Raw genomic sequence first — 20,460 nt, forward strand, 5'->3', positions numbered from 1 at the left:
TTGTGATGATCTTACCACATTTGCCGTAGATCACATTAAACTGCTGCATCAATTCAGCTTCAGTTTTAAATGGAGAATATTTATAAATTATAGACAATTCTGTTGAGAATTTTTGAGGATCATCTGTGACAGATTCTCTGGTTCTTGTTAACCATGAAGGTATTGGAACCACAACCTATTAAAAAAAACACATCAATTTACTATGAAATACACAGATAAAAACCATCATTTTTTTTTGGTCTGACCCTAATTCACTCCAAATTATACAACGCTAAGTTAAGAGTGTACTTGCCCCAGGTATTCTAGTTTGATAAGGAAGAGGCACAAAACAAAAATTTATACTTAAGAGTTTTATTCTAAAATGTTCCACTACAGAACATGGTGACTGATGGACTCTACCTCAGCCCCTACAGAATTATGGGTCAGATGGCAGAGGAAACAACAGTATCAGCATTTCAGAAGTTGAAAAGTATGACAGCATATCCAAGTAACCAATCCAAAGCCCATACCAGAAATGAGAAGTACCAGACTGATTTACAATTCAGAGCTCCCTCAAAGTCTCAGAGATTGATGGCATGAATTAGCTCTCGAGGTGGGGGTAAAAGAGAGCTACAAGCAGTCCAGCTCCCCATCTGGCATTAGCTCCTCCCCCTCCTCCATAGGGAATGGATGTTTACTCTGTGGAAAGAGTGGAACAAAGCATGTCTGGATTAGAGGATATGTCAGGCACAGTTGGCAGGTGACCTTACTGAGGCTGTGTGCTTAGCCACTCTGTCGTGTCTGACCTTTTGGGACTCAATGGACTGTAGCCCACCAGGCTCCTGTGTCCCTTGCCTGGGGATTGTCCAGGCAAGAATACTGGAGTGAGTTGTCATGGCCCTCCTCCAGGGGATCTTCTCAACCCAGGGATAGAACCTAGGTCTCCCGCATTGTGGGCAGATTCTTTACTTTCTGAGCCACCAGGGAAGCCTATGAATACTGGAGTGGGTAGCCTATTCCTCCTCCCAGGAATCAAGCCAGGGTCTCCATGGCATTGCAGGCGGATTCTTTACCAGCTGAGCTACCAGGGAAACCCTTACTGAGATTAGAGGGATTCAATGAAAGTACACATATTGGATGCTGAGAACTGCACATCTCTTCTCTCATTTGGCTCCCAGGTTCTGCCAGCTAGGCCTTCAGGTAGAAGACTGTAGGAGTCTTCTTTAAGATACCTGACCAGCCCAGAGGGAAAGACATAAAGAAAATTACACTGAAGATTACTCAATAAAACAGCCTGGTATGTATTATTGTGACCTGCATGGCTGCCAAGCCCCACCCACACTCTCAGAGCTTTCAATTGGCATTTTATTGGACTAACCTTAAAATCTGGAAAACTCAGCAGTGGCCACAGAACTGGAAAAGATCCCAGTCCCAAAGAAAGGCAATGCCAAAGAATACTTAAACTACTGCATGCTGCTGCTGCTGCTAAATTGCTTCAGTCGTGTCCGACTCTGTGCGACCCGACAGACGGCCTCCCACAAGGCTCCCCCGTCCCTGGGATTCTCCAGGCAAGAGCACTGGAGTGGGTTGCCATTTCCTTCTCCAATGCATGAAAGTGAAAAGTGAAAGTGAAGTCTCTTAGTCGTGTCCGACTCTTAGCGACTTCGTGGACTACAGCTTACCAGGCTCCTCCGTCCATGGGATTTTCCAGGCAAGAGTACTGGAGTGGGGTGCCATTGCCTTCTCCAAAACTACTGCACAATTGCATTCATCTCACATGCTAGCAAAGTAATGCTCAAAATTTCAAGCCAGGCTTCAGCAATATGTGAACCATGAACTTCCAGATGTTCAAGCTGGTTTTAGAAAAGGCAGAGGAACCACAGATCAAATTGCCAACATTTGCTGGATCATCGAAAAAGCAAGACAGCTCCAGAAAAACATCTATTTCTGATTTATTGACTATTCCAAAGCCTTTGACTATGTGGATCATAATAAACTGTGGGAAATTCTGAAAGAGATGGGAATACCAGACCACCTGACCTGCCTCTTGAGAAACCTGTATGAACGTCAGGAAGCAACAGTTAGAACTGGACATGGAACAACAGACTGGTTCCAAATAGGAAAAGGAATACATCAAGACTGTATATTGTCACCCTGCTTATTTAACTTATATGCAGAGTACGTCATGAGAAATGCTGGGCTGGAGGAAGCACAAGCTGGAATCAAGATTGCCAGGAGAAATATCAATAACCTCAGATATGCAGATGACACCACCATTACGGTAGAAAGTGAAGAAGAACTAAAGAGCCTCTTGATGAAAGTGAAAGAGGAGAGTGAAAAAGTTGGCTTAAAGCTCAACATTCAGAAAATAAAGATCATGGCATCTGGTCCCATCACTTCATGGCAAATAGATGGGGAAACAGTGGCTGACTTTATTTTTCTGAGCTCCAAAATCACTGCAGATGGTACTTGCAGCCATGAAATTAAAAGACCCTTACTCCTTGGAAATAAAGTTATGACCAACCTACACAGCATATTAAAAAGAAGAGACATTACTTTGTCAACAAAGGTCCATCTAGTCAAGGCTATGCTTTTTCCAGTGGTCATGTATGGATGTGAGAGTTGGGCTATAAAGAAAGCTGAGCACCGAAGAGTTGATGCTTTTGAACTGTGGTGTTGGAGAAGACTCTTGAGAGTCCCTTGGACTGTAAGGAGATCCAACCAGTCCATCCTAAAGGAGATCAGTCCTGGGTGTTCATTGGAAGGACTGATGTTAAAGCTGAAACTCCAATACTTTGGCTGCGAAGAGCTGACTCATTTGAAAAGACCCTGATGCTGGGAAACATTGAAGGTAGGAAGAGAAGGGGATGACAGAAGATGAGATGATTGGATGGCATCACTGACTGAATGGACATGGGTTTGGGTAAACTCTGGGAGTTGGTGATGGACAGGGAGGCCTGGTGTGTTGCAGTTCATGGGGTCGCAAAGAGTCAGACACGACTGAGAAACTGAACTATATTCTATATTAAAGTAGTGAAGAATAACAGTGATCTAAGAAAAGTCTCTAATGTGACAGACAGAGACCAAATAAACAAGCACAAACAAAGCAACTCAGTGGTAACAAAAACTATAAGAGGAAAATAAAAATTTCAGAGGAAAAAATTAATCATAGTTAATATCTTCAGAGCTCTAAGCAGAAATATTGTATCTATGAAATAAGAACTATGTATCTTTCAAAAGGAATATTGAGAGACTAAAAAGACTCTTTAGAAATAAAGAACATGATTACAAAAAATGTCTGTAAGAGGGTTGGAAGATAAATGTTAGAGAATCTCACAGAAAACAAAACAATAATTTAAGGATGGAAGACAGGAGAAAAAGGATAAGAAAGTAAAACCATCTTTGGACATCCACAAGCTAAGAACAAATGTTGTAAAATGAGAGAAAAGATAATATAGATGGAAGAAAATCATCAACTACTACAGGAGAATAGCACAGAATTAAAGGACATGAGTTTTCAGACTGAAACATTCAATAAACGCCCAACACAATGGGTATAAATAAACCCACCTAAAGGCAAAACACTGAACTCAGAACACTGGGGAGAAAGACCCTCAGAAAACAGAGCGGAGGGGAGAAGAACGGGTCACGCAGAAGACCGAGGAATTAAGACGGCTTCAGACTTCTCACAAACAACACTAGAAATCATATGATAATGGAGCAATGCCTTCAAAATCATGAAAGAAAAATCATTTAAAGAAAAAAACATCAAGACAAACTATCATTAAGTGCTTGGGTAGGAGAAAAACATTTTCATGCATGTGAAGTCTCAACATGTTTTACCTCTTATACACCCTTGCTGAGAAAGCTAATGGAGGATGTGTTACACCAAGAAGAGGCAGAAAGCTAGGGAAGATGATCTGAAACTAGAGAGATGAAGAGAACCGCCAAGACGACGGCAGGGGCAGATCCCAGGATGGCAGCTGAACACCAACCATGGATCGCAGGAGTGTGAGGGGCCGCATTTAAGAAGACTGCAGAGCAGAGGCCTTCAGGAAAGTGGAACTGACAAAACAGCAGGTGAAATTGTCTGGCAGGAGACTAGCTTGCCCACTGGGATTAACACAGTGACAAAGACACATAAAACCAAGCAAATATTCAGTGACAGTGACAAGTACACAGACCACTAAGCAAACAATTAACTGTCAATTAAAATAAAAAGTTCTGCAGGAAAAGGAAAAATAGCTTATGATATGGTATAATTGTGTACAGTATAGTGCTTATATAGTCTCATAATAAAAATACTGAATATTTGACACAACCAAAATTAAAATCAAGTCATATTCAAGGTGGAGAATTGGAAGGATGTAGATGTGTGATAGGAGCAAAGAGAAAGTAATAGATAAATCCTCATCTTTTATAGTGGGAGCTTAACAGATAATGCTGAAATCAAATCAAGAAGTAACAATACAAGCATGTTACACAGAAATCTGCAGGAAAATATCAAAATAATCAGCTAACATTGTTAGCTGCTGTATATTGTCACCCTGTTTATCTAACTTATATGCACAGTACATCAAGGGAAATGCCAGGCTGGATGAAATACAAGCTGGAATCAAGATTGCCGGGAGAAATATCAATAACCTCAGATATGCAGATGACACCACCTTTGTGGAAGAAAGCTAAGAAGAACTAAAGAGGCTCTTAATGAAAGTGAAAGAGGAGAGTGAAAAAGTTGGCTTAAAACTCAACATTCAGAAAACTAAGATCATGGCATCTTGTCCCATCACTTCATGGCAAATAGATGGGGAAACAGTGGAAACAGTGACAGACTTTTCAAAATCACTGCAAATGGTGAGTGCAGCCATGGAATTAAAAGATGCTTGCTCCTTGGAAGAAAAGTTATGACCAACCTAGACAGCATATTAAAAAGCAGAGACATTTCTTTGCCAACAAAGGTCTGTCTAGTCAAAGCTACAGTTGTTCCAGTGGTCATGTATGGATGTGAGAGTTGGACTATGAAGAAAGCTGAGCACCAAAGAATTGATGCTTTTGAACTGTGGTGTTGGAGAAGACTCTTGAGAGTCCCTTGGACTGCAAGGAGATCCAACCAGTCCATCCTAAAGGAAATCAGTCCAAATATTCATTGGAGGGACTGATGCTGAAGCTGAAACTCCAATACTTTGACCACCTGATGTGAATAACTGACTCACTGGAAAAGAAATGAGATTCCCAGCATCTTTCCATGATGCTGGGAGAGATGGAAGGCGGGAGGAGAAGGGGAACGAAGAGGATGGGATGGTTGGATGGTATCACTGACTCTATGGACGTGAGTCTGAGCAGGATCCAAGAGTTGGTGATGGACAGGGAAGCCTGGCGTGCTGCAGTCCATGGGGTGGCAAAGAGTCGGACACGACTGAACAACTTAACCGAACCTTGTCGAAAGTCATTGCCACTATATAAGTGGAAATGAGAAGGTCACTGGTTTTACTTTTTAAAAAAAGAAAAAAGGAAATGGGTCATTTTAGGAAAGCTATAATCGCAGCTTTGGCCCAATTTCCCATGTCCTTTACACACATAAAGTACAACACAAATGCTTAAAGTATTGCTTTTCCTCATGTCAGAATCCCACTCAGCTACTCTCTGTTGCTTCTAGACTACTCCTATTAACTAGCCAGACTCCAGCACTGCCAGCAGCCATGCTGGGCTCCTGCTGGACAATCCTACATCTCCATACTGTCCTCCAAACCCACAGTCATCTCAGGTCTGAGACTTGCCACGCGCCATTTCTCACCACTCCAGCCTTTCCAGATGCAAGTGGTCTTTTCCCCATAAACTCTCACTCAAGGCTGTCTAGTCTCTTCATCCATATCCTGCTTTTGACAATTTACTAATACCAGGAATACACACTCATGGAACAGCATGCTTTTAAAATACCTTCATTTTGTTATTTATCCAATTCATACATGTCTGCTTTATTTTGTGACCAAACTGAAAACACTCTGATGGTCAGGTGGTCTTCTTGTTTTCTACCTTCCACAGGGTATATCCAGCACTGCGCAGACAGCAGTTACTCAACATATATTTGTTATCCTGAATTATAACTGATGTTCATAATACTAAAACTCAAATGCTGCAGATTAATAAAATGTCTCTGGGTCAGAAAAGGGAGCTAAAATTATGGTCAAGAGAGTAATATTTTTAAATCTGTTTTGCTTTCAGTTTCTTCAGATGTTGTTTTCCAAGTCTTCTGAATTTAATATTCTATTTACTTTAAAAGTGATAACCTATTTATGGATAGGTGGTGGAAATGTTTTGCAGGCTTCCAAAAATCTCACAGTGCCAAAGGGAGCCTCTTATTCTGGAAGATATGCGTACATGGATAATAAATAATGTTCTGAAAACAGGCTAGGATTAGAAAAAATATTCAAAAAAAGATCAATAGGACAGGCCTCCAATGACCCCAAAATGGCCAGCCACCTTCTATCTATTTCCCAGATGTATTCCTAAATTTCTAAATCATAATAGGAAAGCACCCATGATAGACTTTACCTCCTGAATGGTAAATTAAAATAACTTTATTACCATGGAAACCAAAGGAAACTCTCAACCCTTACCTCACTCAGACCTTCTCTTTCACAGAATGTCTGAGAAAAAAATACACAGGTCATCGTTTCTTCCTTCTTTGTAAAAAGAATAAAGTCTTTTCCAATCCTCATGGATCCGCTATATTAAAAATCAAGAATATAATGGTTTATATCTCAAACATTAGCGAGAAGGGACAGAGGAGCACAATATTGTTCTTTTCACTGAAATGACTCCACTGTTTTGCTGACTCTTAACCAAGGGAGTGTAAAAATATTTTTTTGTTGTTTGTTTTCTCAAAACAGAGCAGAGTTTGAACTAATCCAGCCCCACATTCTCACTTAAGATATGACTGCTGAGATAAGGTGCTGTCTAGGGCTGCAGCAAAGAAGGATCATCTGGTAGGTGCCACACAGGTAGCCGTGGCCTCATGTCCTCACTTTTCATTGAGCAGACTAATCACATAAGCTCTGGACACATATAACGCAAGTGCAAAGACATGCGTTAAGAAACAAACACAGAAGCTCTACGGTACACGGGTGTTACTTCCTAATCTCTGAAAAGGAGATTCATCCTCTATTTGTGAATTAAATTTTAAACTCTATTTATAAAGTAAAGATTTAAGTCAGTTTGGGCATGGAAATTATAAAACAAGGTAGGACTCTTGGGTTTATATTCTTTTTTAAGTTTTTCAAACTTGGATCATTCTCAGTAAGACTTTCTTTAACCAAATATCATTCCTGATAACCAACAGCAATAATACTTACATTATAAGAAAGAAGTCCTCACCTTTTAAGGCCATTGCCATATTGCCCGATAAACTTCAAGGTTGATAATCGTTTCTTGGATGTTCCAAAGTAAATGATATCTGACGCTTCCTCTACAATTGACAAAGACAATATAAGTGGTTAGGACATAGGAGTCTTCACATTGGCCAGAGGTCCAGTTGTCAGGATGTCACACATATATTAGGGCAGACCCATACTTCTTGCATGAGTGCAGAGAAAATGATCTTTGTCAGGCTTCATAATCTCTGACCAGGATCTTAAGAGCAATGTACTGACAAGAGGTCAGAGAGACCTAGCTGTGTCACCCTGGGAAGTACAGCCTTAATTTCCTTGACCCTAAATGGGAGCTATTAACACATCCAATACTTTGGCCACCTCATGCGAAGAGTTGACTCATTGGAAAAGACTCTGATGCTGGGAGGGATTGGGGGCAGGAGAAGAAGGGGACGACAGAGGATGAGATGGCTGGATGGCATCACCAACTCAATGGACATGGGTTTGGGTGAACTCCGGGAGTTGGTGATGGACAGGGAGGCCTGGCGTGCTGCAATTCATGGGGTCACAAAGAGTTGGACACGACTGAGTGACTGAACTGAACTGAACTGAACGCATCACAGAGTTGTTGACAAAGATAAAAGGAATAAATGAGATGATGTATCAACCTTGAAAACAATACGTGCCATTTGATAAATGCTAATAAATTAAAGATGCTATAATTATTTGTACCACTGGTAATTTTTCCATGGTTTTGGCCCTTATCCAGCCCCATGTGAGGTTGCTAACTGGGGAAGAAGGGCTATCTATTTCTGACTTTGAGAGTTATTCTCCTGATCTCTCCAGGCATTCTGGAATTCTGGAAAAGAATCCTCTTAACTTCAAAACATACATACCTCCAAGAAACAGGCATGCTCCCAGGGAAAGGAAAGACAGAAATGGGTCTCCCAATTGGGCTACATGCCCTGCATACACACCCCTGATCTGTCCTAAGGACCCTGTGTGAGGCTGGGTGCAGACATGCTATAGTGCAGTGGCATGGTTGTGTAAAGCCACTCCACTTGTCTGAAGCTACCTGGACATTTTATCACATGCTCTTACTAAGGGTTGACGATTAGATGAGGGTATCAATAATGATAGTATTAGCTACCCTTATTGATCATTCAGTATATGCCAGGGACTACAGCATATACTTTATTTGCACCACCTATTTAATATTTACAGCAAGCCTACAAGGAAGATATTATCTGCATGTTACAGATGAGGAAATTTAAGTTTCTGAGGTTTATGTAACCTTCCCAAGGTCACACTAATAAATGGTACCCCCAGAACTATAACCCAGAGTTGTAGACCAAATCCTATGGTTTTTATCACATGCTGAACAGACTCTCATGTACGGTGGCCAGAGTTCTGAGCACATGGACAGAACACTGAATAAGACAGACAGGATCCCTGTCCTCAATAACTTTATGTCATGGAATGAGAAAAAAGCAGACAAACAAGATCCTTTCGGAGAGTATTAAGTGAGGGAAACAAAACCAGGAGAATGTTATGGGAATTAACAAAAATGTAGTTTGCAGACAGAATGCTCAGGAAAGGCCTCCTTCATAAGGTGTCCTCTGACTTGAGAGTCAAATGATGGAGGGCCAGCCAGGTGTGGCTGGGGTGCTATAAGCAAGGGAGTGCAAGGTACGAGAAAAGGTCAAAGAGGTGGACAGAGGCCAAGTAATGCAAGAAACTGAAAGTGTTGGGAGTATGAATTTTATTCAAAAGTAATGAGAAACGACTAAGGGCTTTAATCAAGGGCATCACTATGATCTATTAAAAGAAAAAAGTCCACTCAGGATTGCTGTGTGAGGAATGCACTAGAAAGGGGCAAGGCTGGAAATGCAAAGAGTTTGGACATCACCTCTTCCAAAAGGTTGAGCCTGAACCAACTCAGCTTGGACAACTGATAGATGATTTTATTTTCAGTTAACACTTGAGTTCCAATGTTAATAAAGAATTGCTCTCAACACTAGTGACCCTTCTTAAAATACAACTGTATCTGTCAACTGAAGTGTGGATTACTTCACACTTGTCACTTGTGCGTGTTTTGATTATTTTGTTTTTGGACCCATGTAAAAGAGTTGCTTCTTTTTTAAAGAATTGCCTTAGAATATATCACACATAGTCTTTGACTATTTAGACCAAGGGGGTCTTCTGAGACTTGAATATAATTGCTTTAGTTTTTATTCTGAGTTTCTATTAGCCCTGACGATCATTCTTTCCTCTGGTGTGGAACTGACCGGAACACTTCATATTATTTGAACTCCCTCACCGTTCGTTAGATCTGGCTTGTGGGATATACGCAACTGTTATAAGAATTCTAGGAGGACTTCTCTGGTGGTCTAGTGGTTAAGAATCTTCCTCCCAAATCAGGGAACATGGATTCAATCCCTAGCCCAGGAAGATTCCACATGCTTCGGGGCAACAAAGCCCAGGTGCCGTAACGACTGAGCCTGCACACCCTAGAGCCTGGCCTTGCAGCAGGAAAACCACCGCAATGAGTGAGCCCGCACACTACAATCCCCTCTTACCACAACTAGAAGAAGCCTGCACGCAGCAACAGAGACCCAGCACAGCCAAAAATAAAAGAAATAAAACAAAATGAGGAACTCAAGGATAAGGTATCTCAATTCATGAAAATCCTTTCCCTAAAGGAATAGTATCTCAATTCCACAGCAAACAGTAATCTGTACCTACTATGTACTGCCTTTTACTAGCCTTGAAGATACAAAGATAAATCATGCAATGCATGGCAGATGCTTTCACAATAATAAGAACATTCAATTGAAGCAGCTAAACCTTTGAATACGCAGGGAAGAAACACAAACCACTAAAAACAAGAAAAGGTGACCCCTACACCTGAAGGTTAAGCAGAAAATTTTAAACAGTGTAAAGCCACTTGAAACTGCCTCGGGTCTCTTGCAAGTAGTACCTGCAGGGTGTGCTATAGATCATCTCAGAGTCCATCCAATTACCGTTTGGTTCATTCATTCCCAGATGCTTTTCCTTATAAGAAATCTGTACCTTACATCTGTCATTTTTCCAGCAATACTGATTTATGTTCACTTTTGGTCTTGCTTCAGATGGTTACAATGAATTTATTCTGTCAGAGGGAACACTTAAGCCTAAAAAGCTCAACAATAAGTCTGGGGGTTATTTTCCCTAATAGCTCCATACCAGATTTTATATACATAGCTCAATTTATTCTTATTTATTTTATGGGTTTTCAGACTGTTTGTTCTAACAGGCAGGTAGGAATCTAAATAATTAACTTACCAGGGCTCATACCACATCCATCATCCAGGAAGCATAACATGAATCCACCCTGCAGTTCTTCATTATCCACTGTAAGGGAAAGCAGTTATTACTAATAAATAGTGGGCTTAATTTGTTCATCAGAAAGGCATGCTGCTCACATAATTATTTGTCCTCCCCAAATGCAGCCACTGAGTGACAGAATTATGGCACAAGGAAGAAGCTCAGAAAGTCATCTTGGCTATAGTTTCATGAGAAACTGCAGCAGGAAAACAGGCAACAAAAGGGCTTTAAACTGACTTAAAACATGTTAATAAACTACATATACAGCATGAATGCTGCAGTCCATGGGGTTGCAAACAGTTGGATATAACTGTGCAACTGACCTGGACTGACCGTATGACATACCCTGTTTTGGAATCAGACTGGTCCTTTAAACTTCAGGTGTTTTCTCCCTGGAGGAGGGAATAAAAGGAGCCAGGGATGTGACTCCAGGATCTCTCTATCAAATTGATCAATGCTGATACCCTTCCACCAAAGCACTAATTTCAAAGTCAATCCAGGTCATTCTCATTAAACTCATCAGGCTCTCTTCCAAGTAGCTAATTTCCGTAAGAGCCATTTGTGGCTGCTTCTTAGTGGCAGCAAATATTTACCTCTTGAAAATGTAAATATTTTTGAAAATACCTAAGTTATTTGGAATCAATTTTGATGACGAAGAGATATCAATTACATAATATAATCTCTTATTTAAAAATTGTGAAGTTTTAACTAAAAGTAATGAAGACTAATTTCAATGCACAGTTCGTAATCTGGCTCTCAAAGTAATTTCAACATTTAGATATATCAATTCTAAGAAGCCTCTCTCTTTCGGTAACAACTTTATTGAGAAATAGATCACACATAAAAAAGCTCCACATATTTAACATGTACAATCTGACACAGGTAAATGTCTGTGGAACCATCACATCAAGGTAGTGAACATAACCGTTATCCCAGGTGCCTCCTCCTGCCCTCTGAGGTCTCTCCCTTCCGACCCTTCCATGCTCTATCTATCACCCCCAGCCCATCACCGGGCAGCCATCTATTTACTAATTCCATCCTTACAGATTCATTTCTAGCATACCAGTGAAGTCAACTCTGTGTTCAATGGTTACCTCTAATCCACAATTTTTAAATGTTCAAGATAATCTATAAATAAGTACCTAAAAAATCTTACCTGAGCTTTCTGTGTTCATAATGTTCTGGTCATGTGTTCACTTGTAATCCCCCCTCCTCCAATTCACTTCCTGTTTACAAACCCTTTGGATCTCCCCAACCATCTCATTTCTCCAGCTCTTCTCTCTACCTGATTTCTGGTCTGCTTACCTCAACTTCTGTGTCAGAATATTCCTACCCTCTTTACGAGGGTTCAGCCCTCCCCTGACCAAGGCTGATACTTCTCTACTCAACTCCAGTTGAGTTCTCTGCGCAATGCAGTAGTTCTTAACCTTGGTTGCATATGTGGATCATCGGGAGATAATTTAACTGGTCTCGGATGGAGTTTAGGAATAGCAGCTCCTCCTGATTACCCTAAGGTTTATCAGAACTTGGAACCACCTGACACAAGTCTCAGGCTATGCAGTTGCAACAACTGATTTTGCAGCTCTTGGTACATAGTTCTCATCTAAGAAAGCAGGGCATTTTTTTTGGTGAATGGGAGAAAAGACTCAAAATTCCCAAGAGTTACATACACATGCTCAGTCGCTCAGTGATTTCTGACTCTTTGCAACCCCAGAGGAGCCTGCCAGGTTTCTCTATCCATGGGATTTCCCAGGCATGAATACTGGAGTGGGTTTCCATTTCCTTCTCTGGGGGATATTCCTGATCCAGGGATCCAACCTGCATCACCTGCTCTGGCAGGTGGTGTCTTTACCACTGAGCCACCTTGGAAGCCCATACAATGTTTAACTGTTCTATAAATTCCAGTGAGGGCTTATAGACAATCAGCACCTCAAAGTGTAATATTCCCTCCCCTAGTACTGAGGCTTGGCCTTGTTTACTTCAGTCCCTTAAAACTATGGATCTCAGATTGATTTCTATTTGTTAAGTGTGTGTGTGTGTGTGTGTGTACGCGCACATGTCTAGTCACTCAGTCATGTCCGACTCTTTGCGACCCCATGGACTGCAGCCTGCCAGGCTCCTCTGCCCATGGGATTCCCTAGGCAAGAATTCTAAGTGGGTTGTCATACCCTCCTCCAGGGGATTTTCTTCCTGACCCAGGGATCGAACCTAGGTCTCCTGCATTACAGGCAGATTCTTCACCATCTGAGCCATCAGATAAGTGTGCATGTCCAAAGCAAACCACAGCACCTTCTCCCTCGTCAGACTACCTCCTCCTTCTGGTGCTTCCTGCTCAATAAATGGCATCACTCTGCCATTAGGCTTTGGCTGCCTAAGTCAAAGTCTCAGGATCAAGTTCTCCACTTCCTTACCTGATGTAGAAACATGCCTTCTCAATTCCACCTCCTCATGTTTCTCAAATTTTACCACTTTCTCCATCCCCACAATACTGCCTTGGTTCAGGAAACTACCCTCTCTCTTCTGGACTCCAGCAGCAGTCCCTACCCCTGTACTCCTTGCCCCCACAAATGAGAGAGTGCAGCCAGTCTACAGCCAATCATGTGTTTCACTGCTCTCCTGCTAATAAGCCCCTTGGACTGCAAGGAGATCCAACCAGTCCATCCTAAAGGAGACCAGTCCTGGGTGCTCAGCAGCAGGACTAATGTGGAAGCTGAAACTCCAATACTTTGGCCACCTGATGCAAAGAGCTGATTCATCTGAAAAGACCCTGATGCTGGGAAAGATTGAGGGCAGGAGGAGAAGAGGACGACAGAGGATGAGATGGTTGGATGGCATCACCAACTCAATGGACAAGAGTTTGGGTGAATTCTGGGAGTTGGTTATGGACAGGGAGGCCTGGCATGCTGCAGTTCATGGGGTCGCAAAGAGTCGGATACAACTGAGCTACTGAACTGAACTGAACTGCTTATAACCCTTGCACACCTTCCCACTGCCCACAGGATGAAAGCCAAACCAGTTAACAAATCTAGCTGTCTTTCATAAACTGACCCTCCTACCTCTCTAAGATGGTTAATTTTATGTGTCAACCTGGTTAAGCTACGGTGTCAGTTGTTTGGTCAACTAGATGTTGCTATGAAAGCATCTGAATATAATTAACATTTATAATCAGCTAATTGTAAGTAAAGCAGATACCCTCTATAATGTGGGTTGGCCTCATCCAATTGGTTACAGGTTGTAAAAGCAAAGACTGAGGTTTCCCAAAGAAGCATCAATTTTCTGCCTCAAGACTGTAGCACAGAAACCCTGCTTGAGCGTACAGGCTGCTGACCTGCCTAAAGATTTATAACTCAAGACTACAACATCAACTCTCACCTGGATTTCCAACCTGCCAGTTGCCCTGCAAATTTCACAGCTGCCAGCCCCCATCATTAAGTCAATCAACTCCTTAAAATAATGCTCCTCCTCCTCTTCCTCTCTGTCTACTATATGTCTATCAGATAGAATGAGAGAGACTGAGACAGACAGACAGACAGATAGATAGATATAGAGGGCAGAGAGAGAACGAGGTTGGCAGAGATCTCTGTCTACCTACCAATGGTTCTGTTTCTCTGAAGAACCCTAATGCACCCTCCATGCTCATCCCTTGCTATCTTCTCCCCTGCCCATATTGCACTCTTTCTGCTGCTGCTGCTGCTGCTGCTAAGTCACTTCAGTCGTGTCTGACTCTGTGCGACCCCATGGAATGCAGCCTACCAGGCTTCTCCGTCCATGGGATTCTCCAGGCAAGAACACTGGAGTGGGTTGCCATTTCCTCCTCCAATGCATGAAAGTGGAAAGTGAAAGTGAAGTCGCTCAGTCGTGTCTGACTCTTAGCGACCCCATGGACTGCAGCCCACCAGGCTCCTCCATCCATGGGATTTTCCGGGCAACAGTAATGGAGTGGGGTGCCATTGCCTTCTCCCTGCACTCTTCCACTTCCATACAAATAATCACCCTGGGCTTAATCTCAAACATCTCAAACATTCTTCAACACTATCAGTGTCCTATGTTCTCTCCAGATTCAAGCAACTATATATTTTGCTCCTTCCCACTTTCCATGCTTGATTCTCCAGACTCAGGCCTATTTTCCTTTCAGTCTCTAGTTCATAGACTGTTTCTCCTAGGAAGACTTCCTAATTCTTCCACATCATCACGTGGCCATAATGAACGTTTTCCTTGTAACTTGTGTTTCCTACTTTTCAAAGTATATTCAAACACCTGCTGATGCATCCATTTCTCTTCCAGACAAGTGGTTCTTCTACTTTTTGAAACTCAGATAACTCAGAGATATGATGAAAGCTAAGGGCCTTCTACTCATAAAAGTGAAACTGCATACTATATTTTCCACAGATCCTTTACTAGGATGGTGATTTCTTAAAAGGAGGCACTGTGTATATTCATCGCTTAGCCCAGAGCCTGCCACTTGGCAAGCACTAAAAAATGTATGGAATGAGTATCCATGTTTACTAGAACTAGTACACACAGACAGATAAAACAGCCATGTCTGAATATATTCACTTTGGATTTTATAGCCCTAAAGGAAACTTAAGATTGGAAAATAACTCACATGTCTCAGTAAATAATTTAAAAACTAGTCCAGTGCTTAACTTTGTACCCCGATACCAATTCTATCTATTGGTACATAAGCCTTTGCCCTAGTTTATCTTTTTCATTTTTTCAAGAAAAATCAATTTGCTGGGTTGATAGCCATATTATGGTTTGCAGCAATAAAAAATTTTATAACATGAATAGGTAATTTAAAATTAAAAAAACCATAGGTTCAGTTTTTCACAAAACACATAAAACCTAAATACAGAAAAAGTGCCCCTTTCAATGCAAACTACAAAGATGCTTGTTTATTTTTTGTAATAATGCCAAGTGCTAGAGAAAGTGGGGTGAAGTGAATACTGCCATGCCCCGCTGGTGTCCTGTACTCCCCCAAAAGAACATACTGTGTGAATTCTGATCATTTGATCACATGTGTTGAACTCTGTGATTCCAGATAATTCTTCTCAACCCTTCAACCCCTTATCAATCATATGTGTGCTCTGAATGAAATTCAGCTTGAATGTTTCCTCCCTTCTCCACTGTGAGGACCACTGCCTTTGTTTGAATCCTCATGAAATCTTGTGTAGATCATTCCACAGACCCCCTTGTTTGGTATCCTTTCATACTTCTGCAAACCATCTACAAACCATTCTGTAATCACTTGCTGGAGTAACTTTCTTTAAAAAGAAAAGAGTACATTTCTAATTTGTCAAATGACATTGCTCTAGACTATTGAATGGTTCACTGGCTACAGAAAGAAAATAACCTTAGTATGATATTCAAGGTGCTCATCCATTTGGCTCTAAGTCTTAGCTCTAGTCAACCTAGCCTAGTCATTGTCTCTCGGATGCTTTTTCTCCAAATATATATATGGCTCACTCCCTCATTGTCATTTAGGTCTTGGCTGGCTTATTACCTATTTACAGTAACTTTCCCTAATCACCCCATTAAAAACAGAATATCTTTCCCATCACTCTCTGTTCTCTTATCGCCCTGTCTTCTTTTTCCCTTTTAGCACTTATTATGGCCTGGTATATTATTTACTTGTCCACTTCTTTATTTGCCTAGCTATCCTCATTAGGATGCATGTTCCATGAGTGAACAGGCTTCATCAAACATGGTGCTCCTTGCTCTGTCCCTAACACCCAGAAAAACTGCTTGGCTCATTCATAATAGATACTCAATAAGTTGTTATTGAATAAATGAATGAGTCTCCGAACTAGTCTACCTCCATTCTTTTTCTCACAATTATTCCTCAGATGGGAAAATTCTTCTCTTCCTACACTACTTAACACAAATCATATCCATATTTCAACCCCTGGCTCTTTAATAAGAGGTCTTCTTTCTTTGTGTTCCTACCATGCTTTGAGCATCTCCTAGGCAAGAGACATTTTATTCCATTTTCACTTATATAATTGGATATGGATGGAAGGTCACTTTTTCTCCACTGCTGACATTTCCTCCTATGGGGAATGGAGTTCAATCAGCAGTGGTAAGGGGCCCACCCTTTTCTGTCTCTTGATCACCTTCTCCTGGAGCAATGAGCACATTCATCTGACTAGTAATCTGGGGAAGAATAACCTATGAGAAGGTGCAGCTCAAATCTCTCCTGTTCCCTCTGAGAGCGAGCTGCCTGCAGAGAGCACAGTGCCGCTATAAGGGCGAGTGCCTGACGCTCTCCCACACCGAGCTCCACACTCCACCTAGACTTTGTCAGCAATGAAGACCAATGCTCTTATTTTATTTCTCAAACTCCTAAGAACCCGGGGAATAGAAAGGGAAGAAGAGTGGCATTTACTTTGTTTCCTCAAATCTTTCAAGATGTCCATGAACCAGAACCAAAACCTCTTCCTCATGGGCCAGAGGCACCCACCTAGCACAAATCTTAAACACTTAGAAAACTGAATTGAACTGAGTCGCTTTTTAAATACTGATAAGGATTTACATCATGAACCACATCCCCTGGCCTGTGACCACCAGCCAATATTTACAGGAAAGCTGACAGGATCTGGATTGGGGATCAGCTTTAACACAACAGCTGTTTCTCCAGGTTGTGTTAACTACAGGACTGGATCACAAACCTAACTTCCTCTGTGTTCTAATGAAAAAAAACCAGTAAGTGAAATAAATATTTGGTGACTAAAATTAAGTCAATAAAGACAACAAGCTTGGTTTGAATGTTATGGCCGTCCAACATTCACACTGCACATTCACTTAGGCACTTTAAAACTGTGATGTTGGGAATGACATACAGTTAATAATGAATACCCATCAAGTTAATATTCATTTTAAAATAAAACAGTTTTTCCGTGGCAGACAAACTGCTCCAAATCACTCTGCTGCTTTCACAAAACCCTGGAAGATCTAATTTTGTAAATGAGTCCCCTAACAAGTGAACAATTTCACTCAGAGTGTACTGTTCTCAACCTGGCTCCCCACAGGGTCCCTGAACTCATGAAGCACTTAGATTGCATTAATAATCTATAGAATGTGGTTTGATTTTCATGAAATAAAAGGAAATCAAAATAACTACAGGGTTTTCCATTAGAATAAAAAATAAAAAAGCAAATGTGCTCACCTGAAAACACATCAAGTCTCGCAGCCCCTGCATCTCTGAAAACAATATAAAAATATTATTGCTTCAGTTTGATATTGTGTTTTTGAAAATTACATTAATCTGAATTTCTCATGTGACAATAGATGATCTATTGTCAGGTAACAAACAATGGAGAAACCCACTTAAGTTTCTTTAAAAACAATTACTAAAATATTCTTCCCTGCATTTGTAGACTAAGATTTATGATCACTCATAATTTGAGAATGCTACAAAGCCTAAAATTCAGAAATTTAAAAGAGATAGAATTTAGTGGTAGTTACACAAGAAGCTCAAGAAAATGAATATAAACATTAAAAAAGTTGGTTGGAAAATAATCCAGAAATCATAAAAAGATTTTTGTATACTTTAGAACAAAAAAATTGCTTATGTGTACCATATAATCACATTTCAAAGGAACATATATGATATACATGTGTTTATCTACAAGGAAAAAGATCAAATGTTAACAGGGGTTTTCTCTAGGTCAGAGGCTGACAATCTATGGTCTATGGGCTAAATCTTGACCATAACTACTTTTTGTGAATAAAGTTAATGGAACACAATCATGACCACTTATTTACATATTGTCATTTACTTATTTGTTTCCATGTTGCCTACAGTCTGCCTTCACACTGTAATGGTATATTTGAGTGGCTTCAACAGAGGACATGTGGCCTTCAAAGGTGAAAATACTTAATACCTGGCTTTTTACAGAGAAGTAAGTTGTATACACCCCCCCCCCATGATGAGGTCACTAGTGCCTTAGTTTTTTTCTTAGTTGTCTACAATTCACAGATACTATTTGTGTATTTTCTTAAATTAACTTTTAAAGTGAAAACTTTAAAGGCAAGGAAAAAGAGCCAGAAGATCCAGGTTTCCACATGAAAGCTGTGAGAGAAAGGAGGAAGACAATGAGGTCTTAACTGATGGGGAAGTAAGGATGTTGAGGGGAATCTAGAAGGAAGCTCAGAATAGTAACAACCAGTGGGACTCAGACGGGGAAAACCTGTGTCTCCCAAAATTTCTGTAAGTCTCAACCCAAAACTAGCCTAGGTCAATCAGGTAGGTACACTGTCCTTGTTATACAAAGTTGGCCCCTTAGCTCCTTTCTCTACCCAACTGCTTCGTCTAATGCTTCCTCCACAGAAATTCTGGAGTTACCATGGCCATTTCTTGAGCATTTTCTATGTGACAAATTCTGAATGAGGTATTCTTAAACCTTTCCATCTAATCCCTACCACAACGCATGACACACAGGTATCATAATTTCCATTATATAAGCATACATTATACAAGATATCAGGTATACAATAATCGCTCAATAAATGCCACTATACTAAAATTATTTTCATAGAAACAATTTCTTCATAGAGAAATTTCATGGGGTAAGACAAAGAAAAGTCATTCACCTTTATAGCATGTTAAGACATTCATAATAAGCTTTATACTTAAACGCAGGTACTTTCTCTCTGAACACCTGTTGTACTAGGAGGAGTCCCCTAAGGATTTTCTTCCTGTCCCATCATAGTTTTTCCTACTCTTTCCACAACATTCTTTTAATACCATCCAGTTCTAATTTAGACAAGTATAGGAAACCATCAAAATCTTGAATACAAGGGTATGAAATAACATCTCAGAGTAACACTGGGACTTTAAGAAGACCTTCATAAGAGCGACAGAGTATCTTGAGTAGGTCTGTTAAATAGCTTTATTTGTTGTCAATTACTGGCGTCTAAGCAGTGGTGACAAACTCCAGTATCCCCTGAAGACAGACAAGTTGAGGAGTTCAGGCTGGCCACGGAGAACCCTGGGAATGGCAAAGCTGAAGACACAGGCTGGTCCCAAGAGAGCACCTGCTACACGGCTGATCCTATTGAGCTGGTCTCAAAGTTGCTACATATAATCTTGGGGGGAAAAAAAGCACGGGATCCAGTTTTTTGTTTTTTTACATGGCACTTCATCTTCTCAAACTTTATAAACGCTTCGTTCCTCTTATTCTTTACGAATACTGTACAAAGTTTCACTATGAGTCAAACATGAGGCAAGCTAGACTTGGTCAAGGTGCTGCCAGATTACAAGCGCTGCTCAAAGAATTGCTCAATTGATCATATTTCTACCACTCCCCTGAGTCTGCAGTCAATCTTTCTTTGCCAGTCACTCTCTATAAACTAGTCCCATTGTTCGATTTCTTCTATACTCTGGTATTACTTGCCCTCCTTTGTTAAAATGAATAAGTGAAACAACTTTATAGGAGAAAAGACAGTGGCAAAATGGACCAGTACATTCTTTCACAGTTACAGTTATCAAGTTGCTGAAAACAGAACTTTAGTAGGACAGAGGGTTAGTGGATACAGGACTATTGCTTCAGAGCTTGAGCAGACGCAAACAGTAGAAACCCTGTCCTGCTCTAGAGAGACTAACCACAAACATTCATGTGCAGTGGCTGGATCCCTGTTAGCTCTATCTAAGTTGAGTTCACAGCTCTTCTGACCAACGAACTTTATTTTTTTCTTCTTTTCCCTCCTTTTTTTGATGACTATGATTCCATTTGTTCTGCAGAGTTTC

The 20,460-nt window shown here is 40.8% G+C and overlaps 1 protein-coding gene across 1 annotated transcript in view; it reads right to left on the minus strand.

The window, feature by feature from the left end:
• The window catches only part of MORC1 (MORC family CW-type zinc finger 1), a 158,651-nt gene that overhangs the window by 136,453 nt on the left and 1,738 nt on the right, over positions 1–20,460 (minus strand). Inside the window, 5 exon segments of the mRNA XM_070357835.1 lie at positions 16–175; positions 6,597–6,705; positions 7,354–7,444; positions 10,671–10,739; positions 17,878–17,912. Coding sequence (XP_070213936.1) covers positions 16–175; positions 6,597–6,705; positions 7,354–7,444; positions 10,671–10,739; positions 17,878–17,912 — 464 coding nt within the window.

This window comes from Bos mutus, chromosome 1, assembly GCF_027580195.1.
Source record: "Bos mutus isolate GX-2022 chromosome 1, NWIPB_WYAK_1.1, whole genome shotgun sequence".
In the NCBI taxonomy this organism is placed as follows: Eukaryota; Metazoa; Chordata; class Mammalia; order Artiodactyla; family Bovidae; genus Bos; species Bos mutus.